This window comes from Lates calcarifer, linkage group LG1 (assembly GCF_001640805.2).
Source record: "Lates calcarifer isolate ASB-BC8 linkage group LG1, TLL_Latcal_v3, whole genome shotgun sequence".
NCBI classification, from domain to species: Eukaryota; Metazoa; Chordata; class Actinopteri; family Centropomidae; genus Lates; species Lates calcarifer.
In genome coordinates, this window is record NC_066833.1 from 16,223,782 (window position 1) to 16,246,232 (window position 22,451).

General features: G+C 41.5%; 2 protein-coding genes across 4 annotated transcripts in view; one reads left to right on the plus strand and one right to left on the minus strand.

Moving 5' to 3' along the window:
- The first annotated feature begins 499 nt into the window (after positions 1 to 499).
- On the plus strand, positions 500 to 21,457 carry rpe (ribulose-5-phosphate-3-epimerase). 2 transcript variants are annotated; one of them, XM_018703077.2, is made up of 6 exons: positions 503 to 689; positions 1,078 to 1,157; positions 1,288 to 1,427; positions 1,699 to 1,833; positions 2,809 to 2,895; positions 3,001 to 3,722. In XM_018703077.2, exons 1-6 carry the CDS (start codon positions 568 to 570, stop codon positions 3,121 to 3,123), a joined length of 687 nt encoding a protein of 228 aa, XP_018558593.1. In that variant the 5' UTR covers positions 503 to 567; the 3' UTR covers positions 3,124 to 3,722. The 2 variants fall into 2 exon arrangements, with proteins under 2 accessions (XP_018558594.1, XP_018558593.1); XM_018703078.2 differs by lacking the exons at positions 2,809 to 2,895; positions 3,001 to 3,722 and adding an exon at positions 21,054 to 21,457 and having other exon boundaries at positions 500 to 689.
- igsf3 (immunoglobulin superfamily, member 3) overlaps positions 10,715 to 22,451 on the minus strand; it is a 65,798-nt gene continuing 54,061 nt past the window's right edge. For both annotated transcript variants that reach the window (XM_018703068.2, XM_018703067.2), the window contains 3 exons: positions 17,795 to 18,205; positions 15,307 to 15,753; positions 10,715 to 14,627 (listed from right to left, as the gene is read on the minus strand). In XM_018703068.2, the coding sequence (XP_018558584.1) occupies positions 14,377 to 14,627; positions 15,307 to 15,753; positions 17,795 to 18,205 (1,109 nt within the window). In that variant the 3' untranslated portion in view covers positions 10,715 to 14,376. The remainder of the gene's footprint in view (positions 14,628 to 15,306; positions 15,754 to 17,794; positions 18,206 to 22,451) is intronic.

A 22,451-nucleotide genomic window follows, 5' to 3' on the forward strand; every position in this document is an offset into this window, starting at 1 on the left:
GAAGGCGGAAGTGTGACTCCGGATCATGGGCCGGAGAGAGTTACCAAGCTACCCACTGATTCTTTCTAAAAATCTTCAAAATAAAACTTGTTGAGCATGCAGCTTAATTTTAAAGTGTGAACAGAACAGAAACACAGAAAATAAAATTAGTTCATTAAAAATGTTTTAAAGGTATTTATATTATTTTATTTCAAATTTTCAATTAAATTACTTGTTACACGTGAATGATGTTTGATAAAATTATTGTTATTTGTTTTATTTTAAACAAGGGCTACACAATGCTTTCCAATGCAAAGTAATATAATGAGCAATTAATTAAAAAAATAACTGGAGTCAGAGTCACAAATGTTTTTATCTATCCTATTAACGATTTATCACAGCCTGTTTGACCTTAGCAGCTACATTTCAGTATTTCAGCTGGATTTTAAACGATTACACATTTTTTTCATTAGACGCTTTGATTTTACTTTGACGGTTCTCAGCGGAAGTTACAGTTTCTCTCGCGGCGGTACCTTGACCTGGTGTTAGCCTCCTTGGCTGCATGCAGACAGTAATAGCAGCAACAGCATGGCTTACAGTGCGAAGATCGGTCCGTCCATCCTGAGCAGCGACCTGTCCTGTCTGGGCAGCGAGTGTGTGCGGATGATGGAGTGCGGGGCAGATTATCTGCACCTCGACGTTATGGACGGGTCAGTTTATCAGTATATAGCCAGATAAACTAGCCTGCTAACGACTAGCAAGCCGGCTGGAAGTTCAGTGCGAGAGAGCTAAAGTTGGCTAACATCAACAAGCTAGCTTGCCAGAAGTTGAGCTGAGGGAGCCGATGTTTATGTAACTGGATTTTCCTGGCTTAAATGCGTCAGTGAAAAGGCTTTCCAAACCTCAGGATGTCAAACATTACGCTGTGTTCCAAGTCTTAACAGACCTCTTCCTTCTGCCTGCTCATTTAGGCATATTTTTATCTTCCTCTACTGTTATGCAAGGCGTTACTTTGCAGCTGTTTATGCAAGATGAGAACATTTCACAACATTTGCTCGATAAACTATTCTGCTCTTCTCTCCGTCTTTCCTTTTAAAGGCATTTTGTCCCCAATCTCACATTCGGCCATCCCATGGTAGAGTGCCTAAGGAAGTCAGTAGGCCAAGACCCTTTCTTTGGTGAGAGAAAAAAAACACCCTCACATATAATATAATTACAAACTTAACCCAGTTATCTCACTGAATTGAATCACGAATGCCACTACTGTGTGGTGCAGTACAGTGTTGTGACAGTGTGTCTGTGTTGCAGACATGCACATGATGGTGTCTCGGCCGGAGCAGTGGGTGAAGCCCATGGCTGCAGCAGGAGCCAATCAGTACACATTCCACTTAGAGGCCACTACCAACCCTGGAAACCTCATTAAGGAGATAAAAGAGAGTGGCATGAAGGTGAGAAAATGTTTCTGCACTTCTTAGAGTTAAATTCCAGCCCCAAGTGTGTAAAGTAAAATATCTCTAATTAACAAAATAAATGTATATGGCTTTTTAATGGACTGCATTGAAGGAGGGCTTGTTTGAAAAGATCAGATAAATGCATACAGATATTTGTGCAAAATGATGTTAATAGGAAAATTTGAGATATTGGCATCAGTTGCAAACATGAGTGCTGAGGTGACTGTTTTCAAGGACGACTGATATCAACACTGTGTGAATGCTGTAGGTGGGTTTGGCCATAAAACCTGGCACAACGGTTGAAGAGTTGGCACCGTGGGCTAACCACATTGACATGGCTCTGGTCATGACTGTCGAACCTGGCTTTGGTGGACAGAAGTTCATGGAGGACATGATGCCCAAGGTAAGGACAAACTACAGAATAACAGGAACCTTTAGCACAATCACAACACAAACTAAGCTTCAAAGCTCTCTTAATAGTAAATTAGCACCTCTTAAATGCAGTATCATCACACTTTGAACATAACAAGCTACTGGTCTGCATCATTTAAATCACCACTACGGCTTCTGCCTAATGTATACCATGCCCTAAATTATGTCAGCAAAAGAGTACATAGCAGATGTGCAGCACACTGACTAAAATACATCACTTTGCACCTAAACTCGCCTAAAATGGTAACATAACAAGCATGCCACCACACTCATGGAGAAAACAAACAAGCTGACCTTTGTGACAAGAATAAATAAACTCCTGGCCAGTTGTCTTTGAGCCACTGCCATTACAGATGCATCTTGCATTCATTGCATCTTAAACAGATTGTGTTAGGGGAGGACAAATAGTTTTGAGACACCTGGTAGGTGATCTGCATTCAAGATATGATGTGCAAAGCAGAGCTCCCTTCAGTCAAAATAACTGTGGGCTAGGCCAGACATGCTGTCTGCTGAACTCAAAAATTGCAGACTAAGATTACCTGGGTGTCAGGTAAAGTTCTTTCACAATGACGTGAGACTCGATACCCATGAACATTTTTGTTAAATGACAGAAATATACAAAGTACCAAATTAAAATCCATTTCCATTTCAGTGCTCTCTTCTCCCTCTCACCTCCCCTCTTGTCTCGCTCGCTGTGTTTCTCTCGTTAAAACAAGTAGGGAAGTTGGTTAGATGTTGTGTAAATGTCTGTAACAGCTCATAGTCCTGATAGAAGCATCTGTTTACCAAAGCATGGTGGTCTTGTCTGACTAGCGTTTCAATCTGGTTGAAGATGCTTGTGTATTATCCTGCAGTACTGTGTCTCTTTGCAGTCCTATAAACATCTAAAACTTGTGTTATAGAAATGGTCTAAGGCAGGTTTTGATCTCTTTGTTTTTGTGACAAGGTGAGCTGGCTGCGGAGTCAGTTCCCTTCATTAGACATTGAAGTAGATGGTGGGGTGGGTCCTGACACCATTCACAAGTGTGCAGAGGTAAGGAATTCAAATAATACAGTTTATTTAAATAACCACCTAAAAACTCTTAATTGGAGTTTTTGAGGTTCTCTTATATTGTGTGTATTCTCACATTTGCTCCAGGCGGGAGCCAACATGATAGTGTCAGGCAGCGCTGTGATAGGCAGCGACGACCCTCGTTCAGTCATCGCTCTTCTGCGTACTGTGGTGGCCGAAGCAATCCAGAAACGCTCGCTGGACCGCTGAGGTGTCCCCCTTGTGGATATCTCCACAGCGACACTCTACCTGGCCAGTCCAAGCAACACACCACAGCAGCCAGTGGAACAGACTCAATATGGACATTTCTTGGGTAGAGGTCGGGGGTCACAGTCAGATCAGGGGGGGTTTCTGTGGAGGCATGAGCTGATGGCCAAATCTAAATCACTTTGGTGTGAGTGAAGTTGCATCGTGCCTCTACAGAACTGATTGAACTTCATCCTGTCCTGCCACAGCCTCTCCTCTCTGAACAGTTCAGTCAAAGTGAGTCTCATCATTTTGAGACTGGAGCTGAGGTTATACTGATTTCAGATCTGTAAACATTCCTTAATATTTTTTGACTTTTTTTAAGTAGAAATCATGGAAATTATTTGGCCCAAGGAGTACTGTGTTAAGCATATTTTCTGTTTGGCAAGTAATTTTTTGACCTCCAACTGAAATCATGTTTCTTAAATCATAAAACTGTTTTTGCCCTTTTGCTGTTTTGTTGAATGGACCATTCACAAACTTACTGTACTGCTGAGCAAAAATATTGTACACTACTAAATTCCGTGACATTTGGCTTTGCAGATTAAAAAGACTCAAGTGAATTGATGTGTGGATTATTCACAGTTTGACTTTGACTGTGGTTCATACTATCAAATCTGAAAAAAAAAAGAAAAATGGTGGCAGAAATTCAATGCATCAAATTATATTTAATAAATACTTTGCAAATTATTGAAGTTTGCCAAGTGCTAATTTCTCTTTAGTTTGGTTTTAGTAGTAGCCATTAGAAGAAGTGTGGCCAACATGAATGCATGTGGTCAGTAACAATAATCAGGCTAAGGCATCCAAGCAATGATTAATTGGTATTAAAGGGCCCAAAGTGAAAGTCAAGAAAGCATTCTCCACACCACCAGCAGCTTGGACTGTTGACACAAGGCAGATTGGGCACATTGATTCATGCGCTTAATGCCAAACTCTGGCCCTACCATCTGTGTGTCTCAGCAGAAATCCAGACTCATCAGACCAGGCAGCATTTTTTTGGTTTTCAACAGTACAGTTTTGGTGAGCCTGTGTGCACTGCAGCCTCTGTTACTGGTTGACAGGAGTGGAACCCTACGTGGTCTTCCTCTGTTGTAGTCAAGGTTTGACGTGTTGGTTCATTCTGAGACGCTTTTCTGCTCACCACTGTTGTAGAGTGAGGAGTGGTTATCTGTGTCACTATACCCTCTCTGTCAGCTCCAACCTGTCTGGCCATTCTCCTCTGACCCTTATCAAGATTATTTTATACTTCTACCTAGCAACTTCAGAGGTAAATGTTTGTTTTACTTCATTACCTTTGACTGGCAGATAAAGTTACTAATTATTTTGCAGATTTTATATAGAAAACATATGATGATCTTTTAAAACTACCCAGCAATATAAAAAGTAGTCACATCCACCTCAATCAGATTCAATAGTAAAAGATAACTTAAATATTAATAATTCAATAATACAATCTACAATAATTAGCAATTTTACTTTTAAAATGAAGCATATGACTAAGCATATTTCACTGTAAATCTTTTGTACTTACAACAGAATATTTTTACATTGTGGTTTTTCTACTTCTATTGAATATTATTGTTGAATTGTTGAATACTGCTTCCAACACTGATGAAATGTATGCTGTATGAACCAAGCTGTGTTGCAGACTTTTAGTGCAGTTTCTTTTTTCATACACTAGATGGCGAATTTGGGCAAAATAATCAAAATGCGGGGGTTCCCAGTCAGAGTAAGAAATCATATAATGGAATTGTAAGCACATATTATTGATTTGTAAGCGTAAGCAAATATTCTACACAGCTGTAGATTTTAGAGACATGATGCTGTAATCTATAATGTATTCAGCCTCCATGGTGTTAACAGCACCACTAATAGTGCAGCATAGAATTGGCTATGTATAGTAATTCCCTGCTGAGAAAATGGTTTGCCAAACTCTCCTGTCAATGTGCATACTTAGAGTACTGTTTTACATGTTGCCCCTTTTCTCACAAACTTTTACCCCCTAATCAGTATCAAAACATTCATCAATGTATTGTTATTGGTCAAGTGGATCATGTGCGGTAGTGGTGCCACTAAGCATTAAGTTGTAATCGGGAGGACTGCAAGTTCTTGAGTGGGTTGCATTTCCAGAAATCAATATGTAATATTGTATTTTTTGAGCTGAGCTGAGAGCCCTCTTCCTGAGGACACCCTGGAAGACTAAAGACATGTCTACTACAGCATCTCTCATCTCTTTATCTGCTGAAAGAATTCTTCGTGTCAATGAGAATCACCCATGACATACTTCAAACCACAAGCAGCTCGCTCTCAATAATGCAGCACATGCCTTGGAGGCAATTCACAGACTGTTGAAATATTGATGCCAAAAATCTGTATTTTCATTTCAGCGTGACATATAATGGCAGATAATGTCATCATTTTTGCTCATTGGATCATTGTATATGTGTACATATGGGTTAACCCCAGAGTATGTGCATGCAGCAGAAGAGTTTGTGTAGGATACATGCATTTGTACATCATGAGAAAATCTCCTGTGACCGATTTCTGTTCTAATAGATGATGACAGGCGTTTTGTCTGCCTGTGTCACTGCCGCCTCACATAGACAGAGACACAATCCAGTGGGCGGGAGTAGTCAGCACCTACACGCGCTCCACACTCCTTAAGCCACGTCGTAGTCTCATTATCAGCTAATTGATGGTTGTTTCACTCTCCTTCACTGTTTACACACCGTTAGTGATTTTTTGAAAAATTATAAATGCAGAGAAAGAGATGTGAGCAGCAGCGATTGTGACAATGAAAGAACTGGTCTGTGGAGGGTGCTCATACACACACACACAGGCACATACATACCTGACATGCTGGGCCCTAACTTATACATCAGAGTCACTCATGAGAGACTCCCTGCTCTGATGCCATGACAACCACATCTGCAGGTACAGGTTAAAAACACTAGTAGGTGGGAGATGGTAGGGACACAGAGCAGAATGATCCATTAGTACTTGGCCTTTTCTCACTGGTCACATATGAGAATTGTCCACATCTCTCACAGCCTGTCGCCTGGCGTGTACATAAGAAAATGTAAAACACACACAGGGAGAGGTAAAAAGAGAGGGAGAGAGCAGATATTGAAAGTCCAGAAAAGATTTTACACCAAAAATGAGTCAGACAGACATCATGTAGAGCTTTTGATCTTCAGAGCCCTGCCTTAAGGGAATGTCTCAGTCCCTGGTAGAGGTGTGTGCAGACTTCAACAGAGTACCACAGGGTGCACAACCACACAGTGAAGGCGGTCAGATCACCAAACAACAGGACCCTCCAGAGGCTGCCTTGTTAGACCGCAGGGGCTACTCTACACTCACAGGAACTCAAACCACTGCTAGGAGCAGCTACACCCAGTTTGAATAGGTGTAAAATCCACATCTGCAAATTTTACACCAGGGTCTCAGTGAACATGATACCAGTACCCTTAACTATATTCATGATCATGAGAGATTTATCACTGGATAAGGTATCCTTATATTATATGCTGTCAAATATTCAATAGGCTCATCCACAGATACTGTTTGAAGTAACTATCCCAGGGGGAACGCAGTTTTAACAGTTTCCTCTTTTTTTTTCTTCTCTCACACTTTATTTTGCTCTATCAATTCCCTGCTGCATTCTCGTTGCCTCTATGAGTCACCCTTCCCCCCTCTCTGGGATCATTATGTAGTAGAATTATATCTTTCTGCTTCTCTCCTCATCTTCAGCACTAAAGGCACATTAGTGAACTTGCTTTGCCTGCTTCTGCTCATTCATAATTACTTGGCATCCCACAGGAGGACAACATGCACATCGCTGATTAGCTCGCTGTTGTTGCCGGCTTTACTTATGCATAAAGGCCTCATCTGATTGAGTGTGTATAGTCTTATTAACAATTAAACAACAACTTGCTTAGAATAACATTACAAAAGATCTCTTTGCCCCTCCCTGCAGCAAGGTGGTTGTACACTATATAGATTGCCAGGAAATTTTGTACATATATCCACAGAGAATGAATCCTAAAGACGTAGGTTTAGTTCCACTATTGTGGCTTTAAATTAAAATATTGGATTTCAATTTCAGTACTCGGGTACACAGTAAACATACTCTACATGCTAAACATCAGCATATTGAAATTATCATGGAGAGCATGTTGGCTCCCTGGTGTTGGCTCAAAAGCATCCTTGTGCGTAAATAGAACCTTAGAGCTGCTAACATGGCTGCTTCAGGAGTACTTTCTGAAGCTTCCATCCATACATGTTCACAGAAAACTATATCTCCTCCCTTAGATAGATAAAAGTCTTACATGTTTTGACCAAGCTCGAGATTAGCTTCAGTAGGAAAGGTCAGGACAAAATAGCCTTGACTAAACTTCCCTGAGGAATGATAAATCTTGCAAGGTCAATGCACCTATCAGGTATTAAATGCTCATATAAATTCTCAACAAAACAAATAAAACAACAAATGCCTGGAACAGCTAATTAGTGCTACATCTGAATCTCCAGGCTTTTGCGGGGCCCCCGGAGACTAGAGAGACTAAATGCAAAGATCCCAGAGGAATGTTGCCTTAGTAGCAACCTTAGCATTAGTTTACTACATCTTAGACAGAGCCAGTGGAAGTACATACACAATTTTAGGGTCTATCAATTATGGATGGGATGAGAATATTCCAATGTGTGTGTTTGTAAATTTGTGCATGTTTTTAATTCATAATGAATGTTGTGGGGCCATCAGTGTTTTTGTTGTTTGGATGTCAGCATGTGTCTTGTGTGTTTTGAGCTACATGTGAGTCATGATGTCCCTGGAGTTTCTATGATAATCATCAGCAAACTCAACATTTTTTTTTCCCAATAAACAGCTTTAACTAACAGGCCATTAATACAATTATTGATTTGTCTTCTTCCAGTAGAATTTACACAGATTACTGACTCTTGCTGATATATCAATAGAAAAGCGTGTCGTTGTTTTCTGCAGTACAGGTGGTACATCTGTTACAATTGTTTTATTAACAGATTTTTTTGCTGTTCTTACTGACTCACACTTACATCATGAAGTGAGTTGTGCCACACAAAGGTGAGTGTAACAAGCTGTGCACAGGTCTCATCAGGCCAGTCACACTACACAAGCTGTTAATTTTGTAGTTCTGCCTCCCTTATGTCCTCACCTCCAAGAACAGAACAGCCTGTCTGTCGAACTTGCATATAGCTGTTGCTGAGCATTGTGTGTTCAGTCCAGAAGCAAATATTCCCTTTTGCTATTCACACTAGGATGGTGTTGATCTGTACCAATCTTCACAAATTTTTCTTTTCCTTGTTCCGATGAATCCGAGCTTACCACAGAGAAAGCAGGAGTCTTTGCATTTTCTTCAGTGCTACCTCTCTCACTGGTGATATATCATAATCTATTTGCCTGACTGCTGCCCTGCTGCTCTGCATCGTTAAGTACTGTCTGCCCATGTGTGCCCTCTGGTGTCTGTGTCCTAAGTGAGGACTATGGATTTGCGAGTGGTGCTTACTTTTATGCAAAACTACAGTGGCCCTGAAGGGTCAAAACACAACATTTTAGAACACACATTTCACAAAACAAAAACGTTTCAGGAAACTCTACAAGTTCAAAGTGAACTGCTCATCCCCATAGTGTGACTGAGCTCACAACAATGGCTGATCTGCTTTTGCCTTTTACCAGTTCATCAAATTTATCCAACTCATTGTGGAAAAGCAGTATGTTGCTCTAAAACATTTTCAGGTCAGACACAAGTTTACATTAGTCTTGACACATGGAATTAAATTCAAGTAATGTATTCAATGTAATTCAAGTAAAGTCTGAAAACACAGAGGGCTGTGTTAAGTTATATGGGAGAATAGTCATATATGGAACACCTGCTAGAGCAACACTTTCAGAGTGCAATGCTGGCATTGTTTTAAGGCCAGCACACATCACGTCAGGCCAGCATTGCATGGCGCCACATGAAGTTGAACCATGAGCTGAACACACCTGTTGTCTGATGTCATGCTGCAAAGAGTGATTCTCTCAGGAGAAGCGCTACCATAAGCTCTCAAAATGATGGTGGTTTGTGTTGTTTATGGTAGATCCAATCAATCACACAAAGAAATCATGAGAGACTTTAGTATCTAAAGTTATTGTTAATATAGAGGAAAATGCAAGAAATTAAATGGGAAAATGCCATTAAGAGCCTTGCTGGATCTCTATGTCACAACTATGGTGAACTTGTGTGCCTCTTGGTAGCATATGGTTGTAGAAGGTTAGAATTTGTTGTAGCTTAGAGGCAGTAATGCGTCCAGCTTTTTGTTGATACCAAATCTTGGATGCACCATGGCTTCGCGTTGCCGTCTCCACAGCCTGAACCTGAGAAGATGTCAGCTTTTCTGGCTGAAGATCCTGGCATAGCTCTTCAAGCTCTAACATTAGAAAGTAGCCTAGTAAACAGTTTCTGAAATACTGTTGTGTTTTCTGAAATCTTTTAATTTTGTTGAATGTTTTCCAAAATGTTGTAGTGTTTTTTGAAAAATTGCTGTGTTTTGTATGTCTTTCCTTATAGCATGTGTGCTTGACAAAATGGGAGACAGAGAACAAAAATCAGGGAGAAAGTGGGACAGGGAGATAGTGCTCAAAGGGGGAGGATTTGGTGTTTTTGCATCCCGTGAAGTTGTGACAGTGCTGGCTGACAGTAACATCAGCGGTATCAGTGTGTCTGCTATCTGTGCTGGTGGCATCAATAGATATTTGAGTGTGGGACCCTTTCACTCAAGATAGATTGTTTTGTCAAGAGCTGACCATTAGCTCTTGCAGGGGAACCTGCATGCATCACAGAATCCAGAAAATGATCCAGTAACTCCATAAGCAAACACCAAACTGTGATTTTTCCTGCAGTGAGTACTGTTTTCCCTTTATGTCACCATGATTTATGGAATGGGTGGCATCATTTGTTCTTGGCTTCTTTGGGTTCGTGTGTGTCAAAATGAGTTAATATGAATTCATGGGAGAAGGAGTCAGAGAGAAGTTTATGAATGGCATGGACTGGTGGAAGACTGCAGTCTACTGCTTGGGAGGTATGTATATATGTGAGAGGGAAAGGAGGAGGGGGAGGAAGAGTAAGCAAGTCCATCTGCATTGGTTATGAGTTGTGAATAGTGTGATGTGATTTGCTGAGGCTGTCAAAAAAGTGTCCGGTCAACTTGCAGGAGGCCCTCTAAGCATCATTTATCCTCTGACTTGCTGACCCAATCCTTCTCACTCCTCCGCTCAAAAAGACACTTACAGGCAGAGACCGAACTGAACATGCAGAGTAAATGTTGTTGAGGGGCTCAGGGGTTAAATTCCCATGCAGACTCTATGAGACCTTGATGCCTGCAGGGCATTAACCTTGAGGTTACAGTTAAAGCAGAACTAGGTGCTTCGGAGGGGTTGCTGGTAGTATTTTAGTACGTCGCTATTGTGAGAAAACTATACATATGTTGTTTTAACAACTCATCTTACAATACCAAAAAAAAAGTGCATACGGTTGAAAAGAAAGCAGGGAGATGCACTGAATGTATTTTATTGCAATAAACTGACAATAGCAAAGTGCCTTTTTCATGGTCACGATGGCAACTATTAGATAGATTAAGAAAAAAAACAAACCATGGTCATATAAAAATACATCACTTGAAAATAAAGCATCACTGGCTGAACTGAAAACATCACCACAAACTATTTTACACCTAAATCTGGAGCCAGCACACAGCCAATACATGCAGCCCTCAAAATGCAGCTACAACACTGTCAGAACATCTGGAGGAATCTTGGGAGGCAGCAATGGATGGTATTAATATTATTTCTACAAAAAACACCATTCAGAGTTTGTGTACAGCCCCAATGATGGCGGCAGCACTGTGACACCACACACCACGACCATGCCTTACACTTCCTGGCTCAAGTCTAGAAAGATGAAGTGAGTTGAATTTTTAATGAATTAAGTCTTATTGTGTGATTTTACACAGTAAAGCTGAAGCATCTGTTCAGTGGCACCATTCACCCAACCTGCAAATCTAGGAATGTTCAGCATTTACTGCCAATGCAAATGCAAGTCAGTAAGATGTGCAATCATTACTGTCAAATCAAGACCTTTCCAGCAGCTCTATTAATTATTCCTGGTGACACTGGCACCTGAAATACACAGAGTGGCTTTCCTGCTGTTTTTATATATATATAAACCTTTGACTTGCATCAGCATTGCATCATATAGAAACAGGAGGCTAAAGTCTGTATAATGGGGAAAAAAGGGGCAGTTCCCATGCTGAATATCACAATTGAATGAGGCAACATTTCAACCAACATGGTCTTCATTAGGCAAACACCATATGAGAGAAAAACTGGATAGACAATATATATATACACAGAAAATTAGAGGAGACCACATGATGCAAAAAACCAAATGTATCTTTCTCTGCACAATCAATGTACATATTTCTGTCATATGAATGTTATCACTTGCAGGTTTTTGTATCATGTGTTCTAATAATTGTACTTGGACTCCTTTTTTTTAACCACATGGGTATGAAGAAGACTTTTCTAGTTGAAGTGTTACCTCATCATCTACTTGGGAACTTGCAATATTCAGTGTGTGGACAACTTGCGTCTGGGATGTTGTGTCCAAGTGAGGTCAATATCTCTTTTATGAAAACACTTGTAAACTTGTTAATAATGAGTGGACAGGCAGCTAATCAATGGACCTTATTGTTGAACACATTGATTTAGTTGTAGCTGAATTCACTGCACATGCATCACATTTCTAACTCCTCTGTCTAAATAGCACCAGCTCTTCTCCACCTGAAATAGTGCAGTCTACTTGAAACTGGTTAACTTGAAAAACAGTGAAGGAAGTTGAAATCTCAGGACTCTGGCTTGTGTCAGTATCAGCTACGCACCTTTTGGCTTTTTATCTGTTTAATGAAGTGCTGCATAAAAGCAAAGCATTAAAAGGACAGATATGAGCAGTAATATCAAACACAATCTCCACAACACCCATTCTTGAAAGAGATTACTTCATAGGTTCAGAGGGCATCATTGGCAGTCAAATATTGTAAATGAGGAGGAGCCTGGGCTTTGTGTTGACTCTTGGCTTAGGAATTCGGGCGGGATTTGGGCACTGCTCTGTCACACAAACACAATGCTCAAAGAGTTCAAAGTTTACAAAACATTAAAATTCCTCCTGCAATATTGTCATGCAATATACATGTTGACACAATTGAGACAACAATGTCAAGTTTTTCAAGAGTTTTCATGTTCCGTCTGGCAGTGAAAGGGTAGGCCCAGATCGAGGATTTCTCACCTCTCCTGGCTGTTGCGTTCCAGGGAAGGTGGCAAAGATTTTTCATCCCTTTTGCCTTGCGTCAGGGGAGCTGAGGAGATACGCCTTCAGCTAGAATCCATGATTAGAAGACGTGTTAACAGTTCAGTTTCGGCTGTCTTTGATCAAACATCCTACCTAGGTGTTACATCACATTTCACTAAATAAACGCGACTCAAGCAGAAAGCATTAAGTGAATCCATTTTTGTGACTTGTCTGTTCAACTACTGTACATGTAAAGCCACAGTAAATTCCATTATAGATATAGATATACAGTGTTTTGACACTGACCAAACTTGACAATCTGGTATGAAATGCTACGGACTGCAATGCGCAGGACAAATCTAGCATTTCTACATCTACCACATTGCCAACACACAAGCTATTGACATAATCTGCTTGGTGCAGTTGCCTGGCAACACAAGCAGCACAGTTTTTAGAGAATTTCAAAGCAAAAAGAAAATCTTACAAAGCTATGCAAAGTAGTATAAAACAATAAATAGAAAAATCTTTAAAATAAACACAAAAGTCAAACATTTGCCCCCACCCATTAATTTGTTTTCTTATAATGTGCAGATTACATTTTTAGAGTGTTTTACTACACATCTACACATTAGTAATCTTCAGTGTGGCCTCAGTGTTTTTTTTAAACTAATATGCATCATTTGAGCTTCTGATATCTTTTAAAGACAGGATGACAGAGTGATTAAACTGGGCAACTTAAAGAAATGTGCAAGAATTTAATTTCAGTCAGTGACCCCCACTGTGAAATTTAAGGACAATTCAACTGATTTAACATGAGTGTAAAAATTGCCCTTTTGCCCACAAAGCCTGTAAAACCACAGCAGGAGGTAACCAGACATACGATTTACAATCTGCCTCAGAACCAATCAGTACCCCCCCTACCCCACCCCCTCTCTTTAAAACTTCAAATATTGGCTGCAGAGGACAGCGTGGAAATAAGGAGGACTTGGCACTGAAAAAATCCCTTGTGTTAAAGTACGTATATCCTCAGCAGGAGAGAGCTGTTCATTTATTCTCCATCATTTCCGACCTCCCTCTCGTTCTCTCTGTCTCTCTATTCGTAGAGGAGGAGGATAGAAGAGAAGAGTGGAGCAGTCTCTCACTAAGGCCAGAGTGTCTGGCAGTGTTTAAGTGGCGCACCAGGACCTGTTTCTGTCTGCCAAGGCAAATTCATTGTGGAGGCAGGTGGACCAACACACATACACACATCCTCACTTAGGACACAGACTTGTGTGTCCTTGCCTTTGTCTCTATGCAGGCTGGAAACCAAGTCGTCAGCTACGGAGTCAGTGGGCGCAGAGCATCACTATGGCAACCAACATAGTGGGCCAGGCTGTGGCTGCTCTTGGATCAGTGCGGAGACTTTTTTTTGGCATCCGCTCAGTGCCGGAGTCGATTATAGAGTTCCTTCTCTTAAATGTTCTTCCCGGATTGGCCAATGATCTCATGTGCGCAGTTTTTTTCTCTTTTGAAAAATAGACAAATATTCAGAGTAATAAAAATCAAAATGCAGCTATGAGATTAAGTTTCACAGAAAACAAAAATGAGAGAGGCTCATGATACTCTCTTACCCTTCAATTTGCACTCACACAATTAATTGTGCTAACATGGCACACTCATTCTAGCCCACACACCCAAACACACACAGTTAACATAAAACAGGCAGCCACCAGGGTAGGGATTTTTAAACTGATCAACTGATTGACTAATTCGACACAGCAGTGAACGACAGTAAGGTCTGAAGGTGGAGTCCGGATTTGCTCCCTGGCATTGTGTTGGCTGGATCCGCAACGTGTGCGAGACAGGAGGGCAGGGCCCTCGCTTAGTCAACAGAGCCAGGGTGCAGGCTGAGTGCAGGCGGGTCCAAACAGGTGGGAGAGTAACTGAGGTGAGGTTCTTTAATCCACAGGAGGGGGGCGCCGTTCTTGCCCTCTTGGCTCTTGCTGTTGTTGCGGCTCTTGTAGCGCACTAGCAGCACGGCGATGAGGAGGATGCCGAAGATGGGGAAGGGGTAGAAGAAGACAAAGTAGAAGAGGGAGTCGTTGGAGCACACCACTGACTGGAGGGTGGAGACTGTTGAGAGAGAATGAACAAATCAGTTTTTCACAGATGAAAAACATTTTTGAAAGAGCCATACTTGGTATGGTCCAGAAGAAAATGGTCACTGAAAAATTGATTACGATGGAATGAAATTAGCTTTTTGATGGAAATCGAGTCTGGATTTTATGACTCGTTTAGCGTGTTGAATGCGTTTTGTACAAATGATCTTCATCTAGTTGTTGACACTGGTGAATGAATCTATTTGAATTCTTTAGATCTCAGCACTTTTTTTGACACCATCTGCTTTAATGCTAAATAGAGGGTGGCTGTCTCTGGCTCTGTTTTTAACTGGGGCTGTTCTCATCTTCAAAATAAATGTTGTGACTTGCAGAGCCAGATCATCCAAGGCAGGGATAACATACAGAGTATCTGAGAAATCCTTAATTGGACTATTAATATTCTCTTGTTACATGTACTGTAACAAAGAGGACATATTAGGATTGGGCAATATTACAGAATACAGCGTGAGACAAAACCTTCAAAGGAGCAGCAGTGAATTAAATCCTATCCTGCTATCTAAGGAACCTCTATGGTTTTAAATTGCTGGAATAATACAAGAGGACAGCTATTGATCGAAGCATTGCTTTGTCACAGTCTTCATTTCCATCTACATTCAGGGAAGCTCAAGGGATTTAGTTAATTAAGGAATTACCTTGTTGCAACACATTGACGATGGTGAACCCAGAGTTGTTGGTGGCCAGGCGGTACCATGCATTGCGGGGGTTCAGCAGCCACTCCTCTACGTGACAGTAGTATCGGCCTGCGTCTGTCGGCCGGGCTCCTTGAATGGTCAGGCTGTACTGGTCAGAGGCCATCCTCTCAAACTGCAGGCGGGAGTTAGGCCCCGCCTCCTCTCTGGGGCTGCAGTTTCCATTTCCAAAAACGGCATCATGGCCGATGGAGAACACACACTCCCGCTCCCTTTCCTCCTCACCCGGCTGGTCCTCACTGTCCTCATCTTCGGGGCGCTCCACGTACCAGGACACCGAGAAGCGGGAGTCACGGGACGACTGGGAAGGAATGCTACAGCCCAGTCGGATTGACCCGGACTCCTCCACTGTCACATTTGACTCCATCTCCTCTACCTGCAGTCGAACTTCTGCAGAGGCCCAAGAAGATCAGAAAGAGAGAAAAAGATGGGGGCAGAAAAAATGGATTAGTGTTGAAATCTACAATATTTCTTGGAGCCTATTAGTAGAGCATAAGTCACAAAATTCACTTCAAGTAACATCAATGGCTGCTTTTTGAATATTATATATCTTGACAAGAGCTGTAGTAATTAGTAATTTAATTAATAAATTGATCAAAATAATCATTTTATAACTGACAAATCATTTGAGTCAAAAATCCCATACATTTTCTGGTTGTCTTTGTCCTATATGATAAATATATGATGATACGATGTATATGAGGTCCTATATGATAAATCTCTTTCATGTTTTGGACTGTTTAACAGACAGAACAAGTAATTATAAGGTGTCAACTTGGCCTCTGGGAAATGGTGTTGGCATTTTTCACTGTTTTTTGACATTTCACAGACAAAACAGTTAGTCAAGAATATCATCAGCAGATTCATTGATAATTGAAGTAACTGTTAGCTGCAGTCTCGACACCACAGAACAGCACATGATTATGCAAACAGGGACATGAAACTTTCAAAATGTGCAAACAGAAGACAAAAATAAATAGATCCCATGGTGCTGCCCACAGCTATCGCCACTCTTTGAGCTTTTCAGCGAGGTTAGATCCTACCCCAAGGCTACTGTGTCTTTCTGTATAGGTTTGTAACAGCCCTGCAGGGGTGGTACAATGACCCACTTCTACTTTAGTTTTAAAAAAAAAAAATGGCTGTAGAGACCTGGCTTGCTTGGGCTCCTCTCGCACACAGTTTGGAACAGCCGTCTTGTTAAAGCAAAACGAGAAGTGGAAAGGACAGCAGGAGAGCAGGAAAAAAAGGAAAGCGCTGGCACACATCTACCCTCATCTTTCCTCCTGACAGGCAGATTTCTGGATGACTTCCTAGGTGAATGCATTTTTTAGCACCTTAATGAATATCCATGATGTTTATACTGCATACTCTATTCATCTTATGGACATGTTTACATATCATTAAAGGTTAAATTCTATATGTTTATGAATAATACACCTTCCTGATTAATAATAACCCCTGGTAGGCTCCCACCAACAACCATGTGTTAACGTTTTGAATCAAAGTTGAAACTAAACCACAGAACAACAGGAATAAATTATACAAACAACCCAATATAAAGGTGCACATATGTATGTTGCAGATGTATTTGTATGTGTGCTGTAGCTTCATTTATCATGGGGGGAGCATTAACTTCACTATCTTCATAAAATACAGGCGTTTTCCTTGCCCTTCTGGCTCACAACCAGACATTTGGATCCTCACGTTCTAGTTGGACAGATGCCATATCAAGGATTTCACTCTGCATTATAAACAGGACACCTGGCAGAAGAACAGTGCTCTGAGAGATGTCTGAAAAAAGTCACCTTCAGCTGGTGTGTGGAATAGAGCCATGCCAAAACAAACAAACAAAAAAAAGACTATCAAGGATGGCTAGGTCGTTATTATTTATTTGCTTATTTATTTGCTTTTATTTCATTGTATAGGAGTGGAAGGAAGGTTGTCGTAAGAGTAATGACAAATTCAGTCAAGGGGAGAACAGATAGAAGATAGAGGATATGAGGCAGAGTGTGCTTGAGATAACTGTCATAGGGTGGGATGTCAGGGTCTGGGTGGTGTGGGTACATCATGGCTTTGAGCACTTCGAAAGTTTTTGAGCACTGGACATAAGGATTAGGTTCTCCGTCTAAGCCAGGCTTTGCCCTCTGGGGTGGCATATGACAACTGGCATGTCTTCAACCCATTTTTTTGCCACCTGAGCTCTGCCCAGGGTAGGTGTAAGGTCATCAGTGCGAGACGGCCTTGAGGCCTTAAGCAGAGCACTGAGTGGGAGGCAAGGTGAAGGAAAAGCAATTTGGAAGAGGGATTGGCTTAACAATGTTCAACCTGAGCTGGACACTGTGTGGGGCTAAAGTGTCAGCTGCTGCTTCCCTGCAGAGGGAATAGATAAGCATTTTATTAAAGAGAACAACAGTTTTGACCACTTGCTTACCTGGCTGTTTGACCAGAACCTGCGTGAACCCTGAGGACTCCCGGGAGAGTCGATACCAAGCTCCATCTGGGTCACTCAGCCATTCCTCCACCAGGCAATAGTACGTCCCAGAATCGCTGCTCTCTGCCCTGTTCAGCGTTAGCACATAGGAGCGGGGTGACAGCCTCTCAGCCTGCACACGACGTCGAAGTCTCTCCTCATCTGCGTAGGCGCCATACTCAAAGGCCCCCGAGCGTTCGATCCTCAGCAGGAGCTCATCAGCTTCTGACCCTGTAGCGCGCCTCACGTACCACAACACAGCGTGCTGGGAGTCCTGGCTGGTCTGGGAGGTGATAGAGCAATTGATTCTGACACGGCTGTCCTCTGGATACACCTGAGACTGGTTGGTCTTTTGCACTCGCAGCTTACTCTCTGCAAAGAATTAAGGGAGACGGGGTTTGGGGAGGGAAAGAGAAAGAGCAGACAGTCATTCCTTTGGGTGCAGGAAAATGTGAGCGCTGGTGACAGGTACACAATGCAATTTCTGTTTTGTGACAGACGACCTGTAGCTGGGTTTATTTCTGGTGGCAGCGGGGCAGGAAAAGATAGTGGTGTGTGGGTGGATACAGCAGGTGACAAAAAGAAAGAAAGAAATATGAGGGAAAGGAGGTGGAAATGTCAGGCAAATCAAAGCTGAGAGGATGGGAAGTTTGTTGGTATCAAGGTAGAAATGTAAGATGAGATGTAGAGCAGCGAGGCAGCGAGAGACAAGGGTGAAGGAAAGGGAGTATGTTATTAGATCAGATACAAGACAAAAGCAGGGCAGGGGGTCTGCCAGATAGAGAGGAAGGAGATGGAGGAAGGAATACATTTCTAAAGTTAAGCAAGGACGGGAAGAGAGCAGATAGGAAAGGGAGGAGACGATAGAGAGGTGTGACTGAGATGTCAGGAAGGAGCTGAGGCTGCCCTGAGTGCTGTGACAGGATTGGTTACAGTGACATCGGTAGTGGGATAGGATTAGCTGCAGGTACATCAGGTGTGACCGCGACCAGAGCCCTGCTGTCAAAAGCTTGGAGGGAGGATTAGTACAGCAAACGATCATGTAGAAAACACACATATGCACATACATGCGCACGCACACACTTAACACAAGATGTACATTAGCACAGAGACCCAAGGTAAAAAAGAATTTGCACCTTACAAATTTTCAACCAAAAGACTTGAGAGGCATAAGACCTGCTGTAATTTACATTTCACATTATATGACATTAATTCGAACAGCTACCTCATCTTTAGATCTTTAAATAATTGAGATTATTATTATTCATCCATCCATCCATTATCTATACCGCTTATCCGTTAAGAGTCACGGGGGAGGGGCCTGGAGCCTATCCCAGCTGACATTGGGCGAGAGGTGGGGTACAACCTGCACGGATTGCCAGTCCATCGCAAGGCCAACATATATAAATAAACAACCATTCACACCTACAGGCAATTTAGAGTCATAAAATAATCTAACTTGCACGTCTTTGGACTGTGGGAGGAAGCTGGAGAACCCATACAGGCACATGGAGAACATGCAAACTCCACACAGAACAGCCCCGGGCAAACTGCAAATTTGTCTCAAACAACTATAATTACAAGAGTATTTACCTACACTCAAACAAATATCATACAGCTTGAATGAACATCAGATACTTACTGCATATATGTATTTCTACAGTGCTTTTTCTAGCCTTTCATTAGACTCAACGAAAACTATCTCCACCACCAGCTATAACCATATTTATCCAAAACTATAACTGTCTGATTGGTAGCACTTCCTCTTGTTGGCACACAGACAGCAATCCAAGAGTTGTTTGTTGGCGGAGCACAATTTGGGAAAACAAATTCCCTTAATTGATCACAGCAGCAGAAATGCAAGTGCACCATATGTCATCTTTCCATATCATCCTATCAGAATGAGAAAGGAATACCTATTTCTGGATCAGACGATTTCTGAATACACAGACAACCAGCAAAGTCATGGGAGACATTTTCTAATGTAAATATGAGCCCTTCCAAAGCACTTTTCGTTGCAATTTATAATACATCAATTCAGAAAAACAAACTTCCAATTTGAAAAGTGGAACTGTTTGACCCTTATTCAAATCAGTAATGAAGTCAGGTATTTTTCATTTGTGAATAGTGATGGGTATCAAATTTCCATAGTTTTTGGTACAGACTGAAATGAATCCATAACACAGAGTATCAGAGACATAGAAAAACATGTTTATATTCTTCACTGCTAGGGATTAAAAAGTATAATTTTGATATTGTAGCAGCACAAAAATGACAACCTGCCCTAATCAGAAATATACTGTAGATTTGTAATAATAAAGTTTTGTTATCAAGTTGTTAAATACATTTGACTTGACTTGACTTTTTGATAATGTATTGTTTCTTGTTTACTGACACAAATCTGACCCCATATCAAAATCTCAATCTTCTACATTTTGTTTGCGTTCTTAAACAGCCTTGCTGCATCCCCAATTTCACAGCTTAGCTCAAGCTAAGCTCTACTATGACTGACTAACTGATTTACTGCCTGGGGTCACAACCATCTGCCCAGAAATCCTCACCCTTATTCACAGATTGTCGAGCATGCCCAAAAGATCGCTTTATATGATTCTGCACATTTGCATATTACATACAGTGTCTACACATTTGGTTGCATTCAAACGATTCATGGCCACAAGGCATAGCCAGACCACCCTGTTGTGCAACAGCATTTCAAGCTAGCATCTCAAATTAGTCATCATCATTGCCTCTGTACCCACCGGAGACTTGGTAGGAAGTCTGACAATCTCCCCATCCGGAATTACTGCCGAGCCCTGCGGAATCCTGGCAATCTTTTTTTTTTTTTTTTTTAATAGGAGAATTACCTCCAAACCTCCTGAAGTGGAACCATGCAGGATTGGATTGGCACAGGACAATTCTCTGCCGTGCCCATTTGAAGTTCCGCAGCCAGGAGAAAAACTGGAGGCTGAAAGCCTGTTGCCGTACATCAGTGTCTACAGAAATGTTTTTTTCAAGGCTAAAATAGGTTAATTATTCAAGCCTTATTAGGTAGCATCATGAGCTATAACAAGTTATTATAACTAAGCACTCACTCAAGCAAAGAAAAGGGGACAAATAAAATGGAGGAACAATGTGCAGAAAGGCGGAAGGGAAACAAAGGGAGGAAATATAATGTCTTTTTTTTATCCCGAAACAACCCTAAACTCTCCGCTCCCTCCAGAACCATCGTGCTGAGAAATGTCTCAGCAAGAGCAGTGACTTCACAGACCAGCCTGTCACATCCTCTGACACGTGTCCATTCCCACAGAGAGTGAGTTTTCTTCCTTCAGCTACAGCCTTCCTACGACAGTTAAATCAGTGCATCTGCTGAGGCTAGTATTACTAAAACAGGCTAAAAATTCTGTATTATGTATGTACAGTACGAAGTGTTTTTTTTACATGTGGAGCTGATAAAGGTAGATTCATTCTATTATGGGAGGAGGAAGAGCACTCCTGTTCTTGTGTGGCTGTCAATACCTATTTTTAGTTGTGATCACATGTTCTTTGCTACTGAGTTTCTTTAATGAGCCTCACGGGTGCATCTACAAAGTAAGACAAATCCGTAATTAGAGACACATGTTCTTATTTCCCTGCATTCGTTAATGTGCCAGTCAATCCTGTTCTCCATCAGAATAAAGTACATCCTCTCATTTTTTCTCTCTTTTTTGTTTTGGTCAGTTTGTTTTCTCCACAGAAAAGGGGGCAATAACTAGCGTCACTTTATGATCAGGTGGAATACGAAATCATTTTGAAGTTAACCTTGAGCATAAATGTTCAAACCTTCTCATACTCTTCACCTGCCTTAGTGGTTTCCAAGGCAACCCCTGTCTCTGTGAACAACATGGCAAGACACTTTTAGGATCTCATTGATCTTGAATTCCAGTAATTGTCCCTTTGTTCATGACACCAGGCATGATTTAATTATACAATTTGTTTCTTGCTTTACAAAATGTGTAAAAAATACTTTGTTGAGCAAATGGACATGTAACAATATGCTCTGAATCCAGACAGCGCGCCTCTTACCCTACATCTATCTCAGTGCCACTGGAGGTGCTTGTGTTTCTGCAGTTTGCTGAGCATGTGCCGTCATTACAGTACACACAAACGCACACAAAACTGCACAGTACAGTCACTAATTGGCTCATTGAACCCTTGTCTCACCCCTTTCCCATATGTGCCCAATTTGTCTGTTTAATAGCTACAGGAAACTGCAGAGTTGAGACAAAACTGTCTTTATTCCTTTTATTTATCAGCAGAGGTAAGTACACAAAGGCTGCAAACAGCTCTGTTTTGATAAGGACGAAAGATAGCAAAGTGCGCCCCCAATCCCCAAAAGCTGCACCACACAACTGTTGTTTATGAAGCAGAGCAGATGAAAACAAGTTTGAGTCCAGGGGGAGGAGAAGTGTACAGCTAAGGATGCTTCTGTGGCATGTCAGCGCACACTAACCACAGCTTGTAACAAAATTTTAGGATAACTTCAAAGGAGCAATGAAACTGCCTGGCTAAGTGTTCAGAGGAGAATACAGGCTGAGATTGTAAATGAAAGAATGTTATCCTTTATTCTTTGACTGCAGAG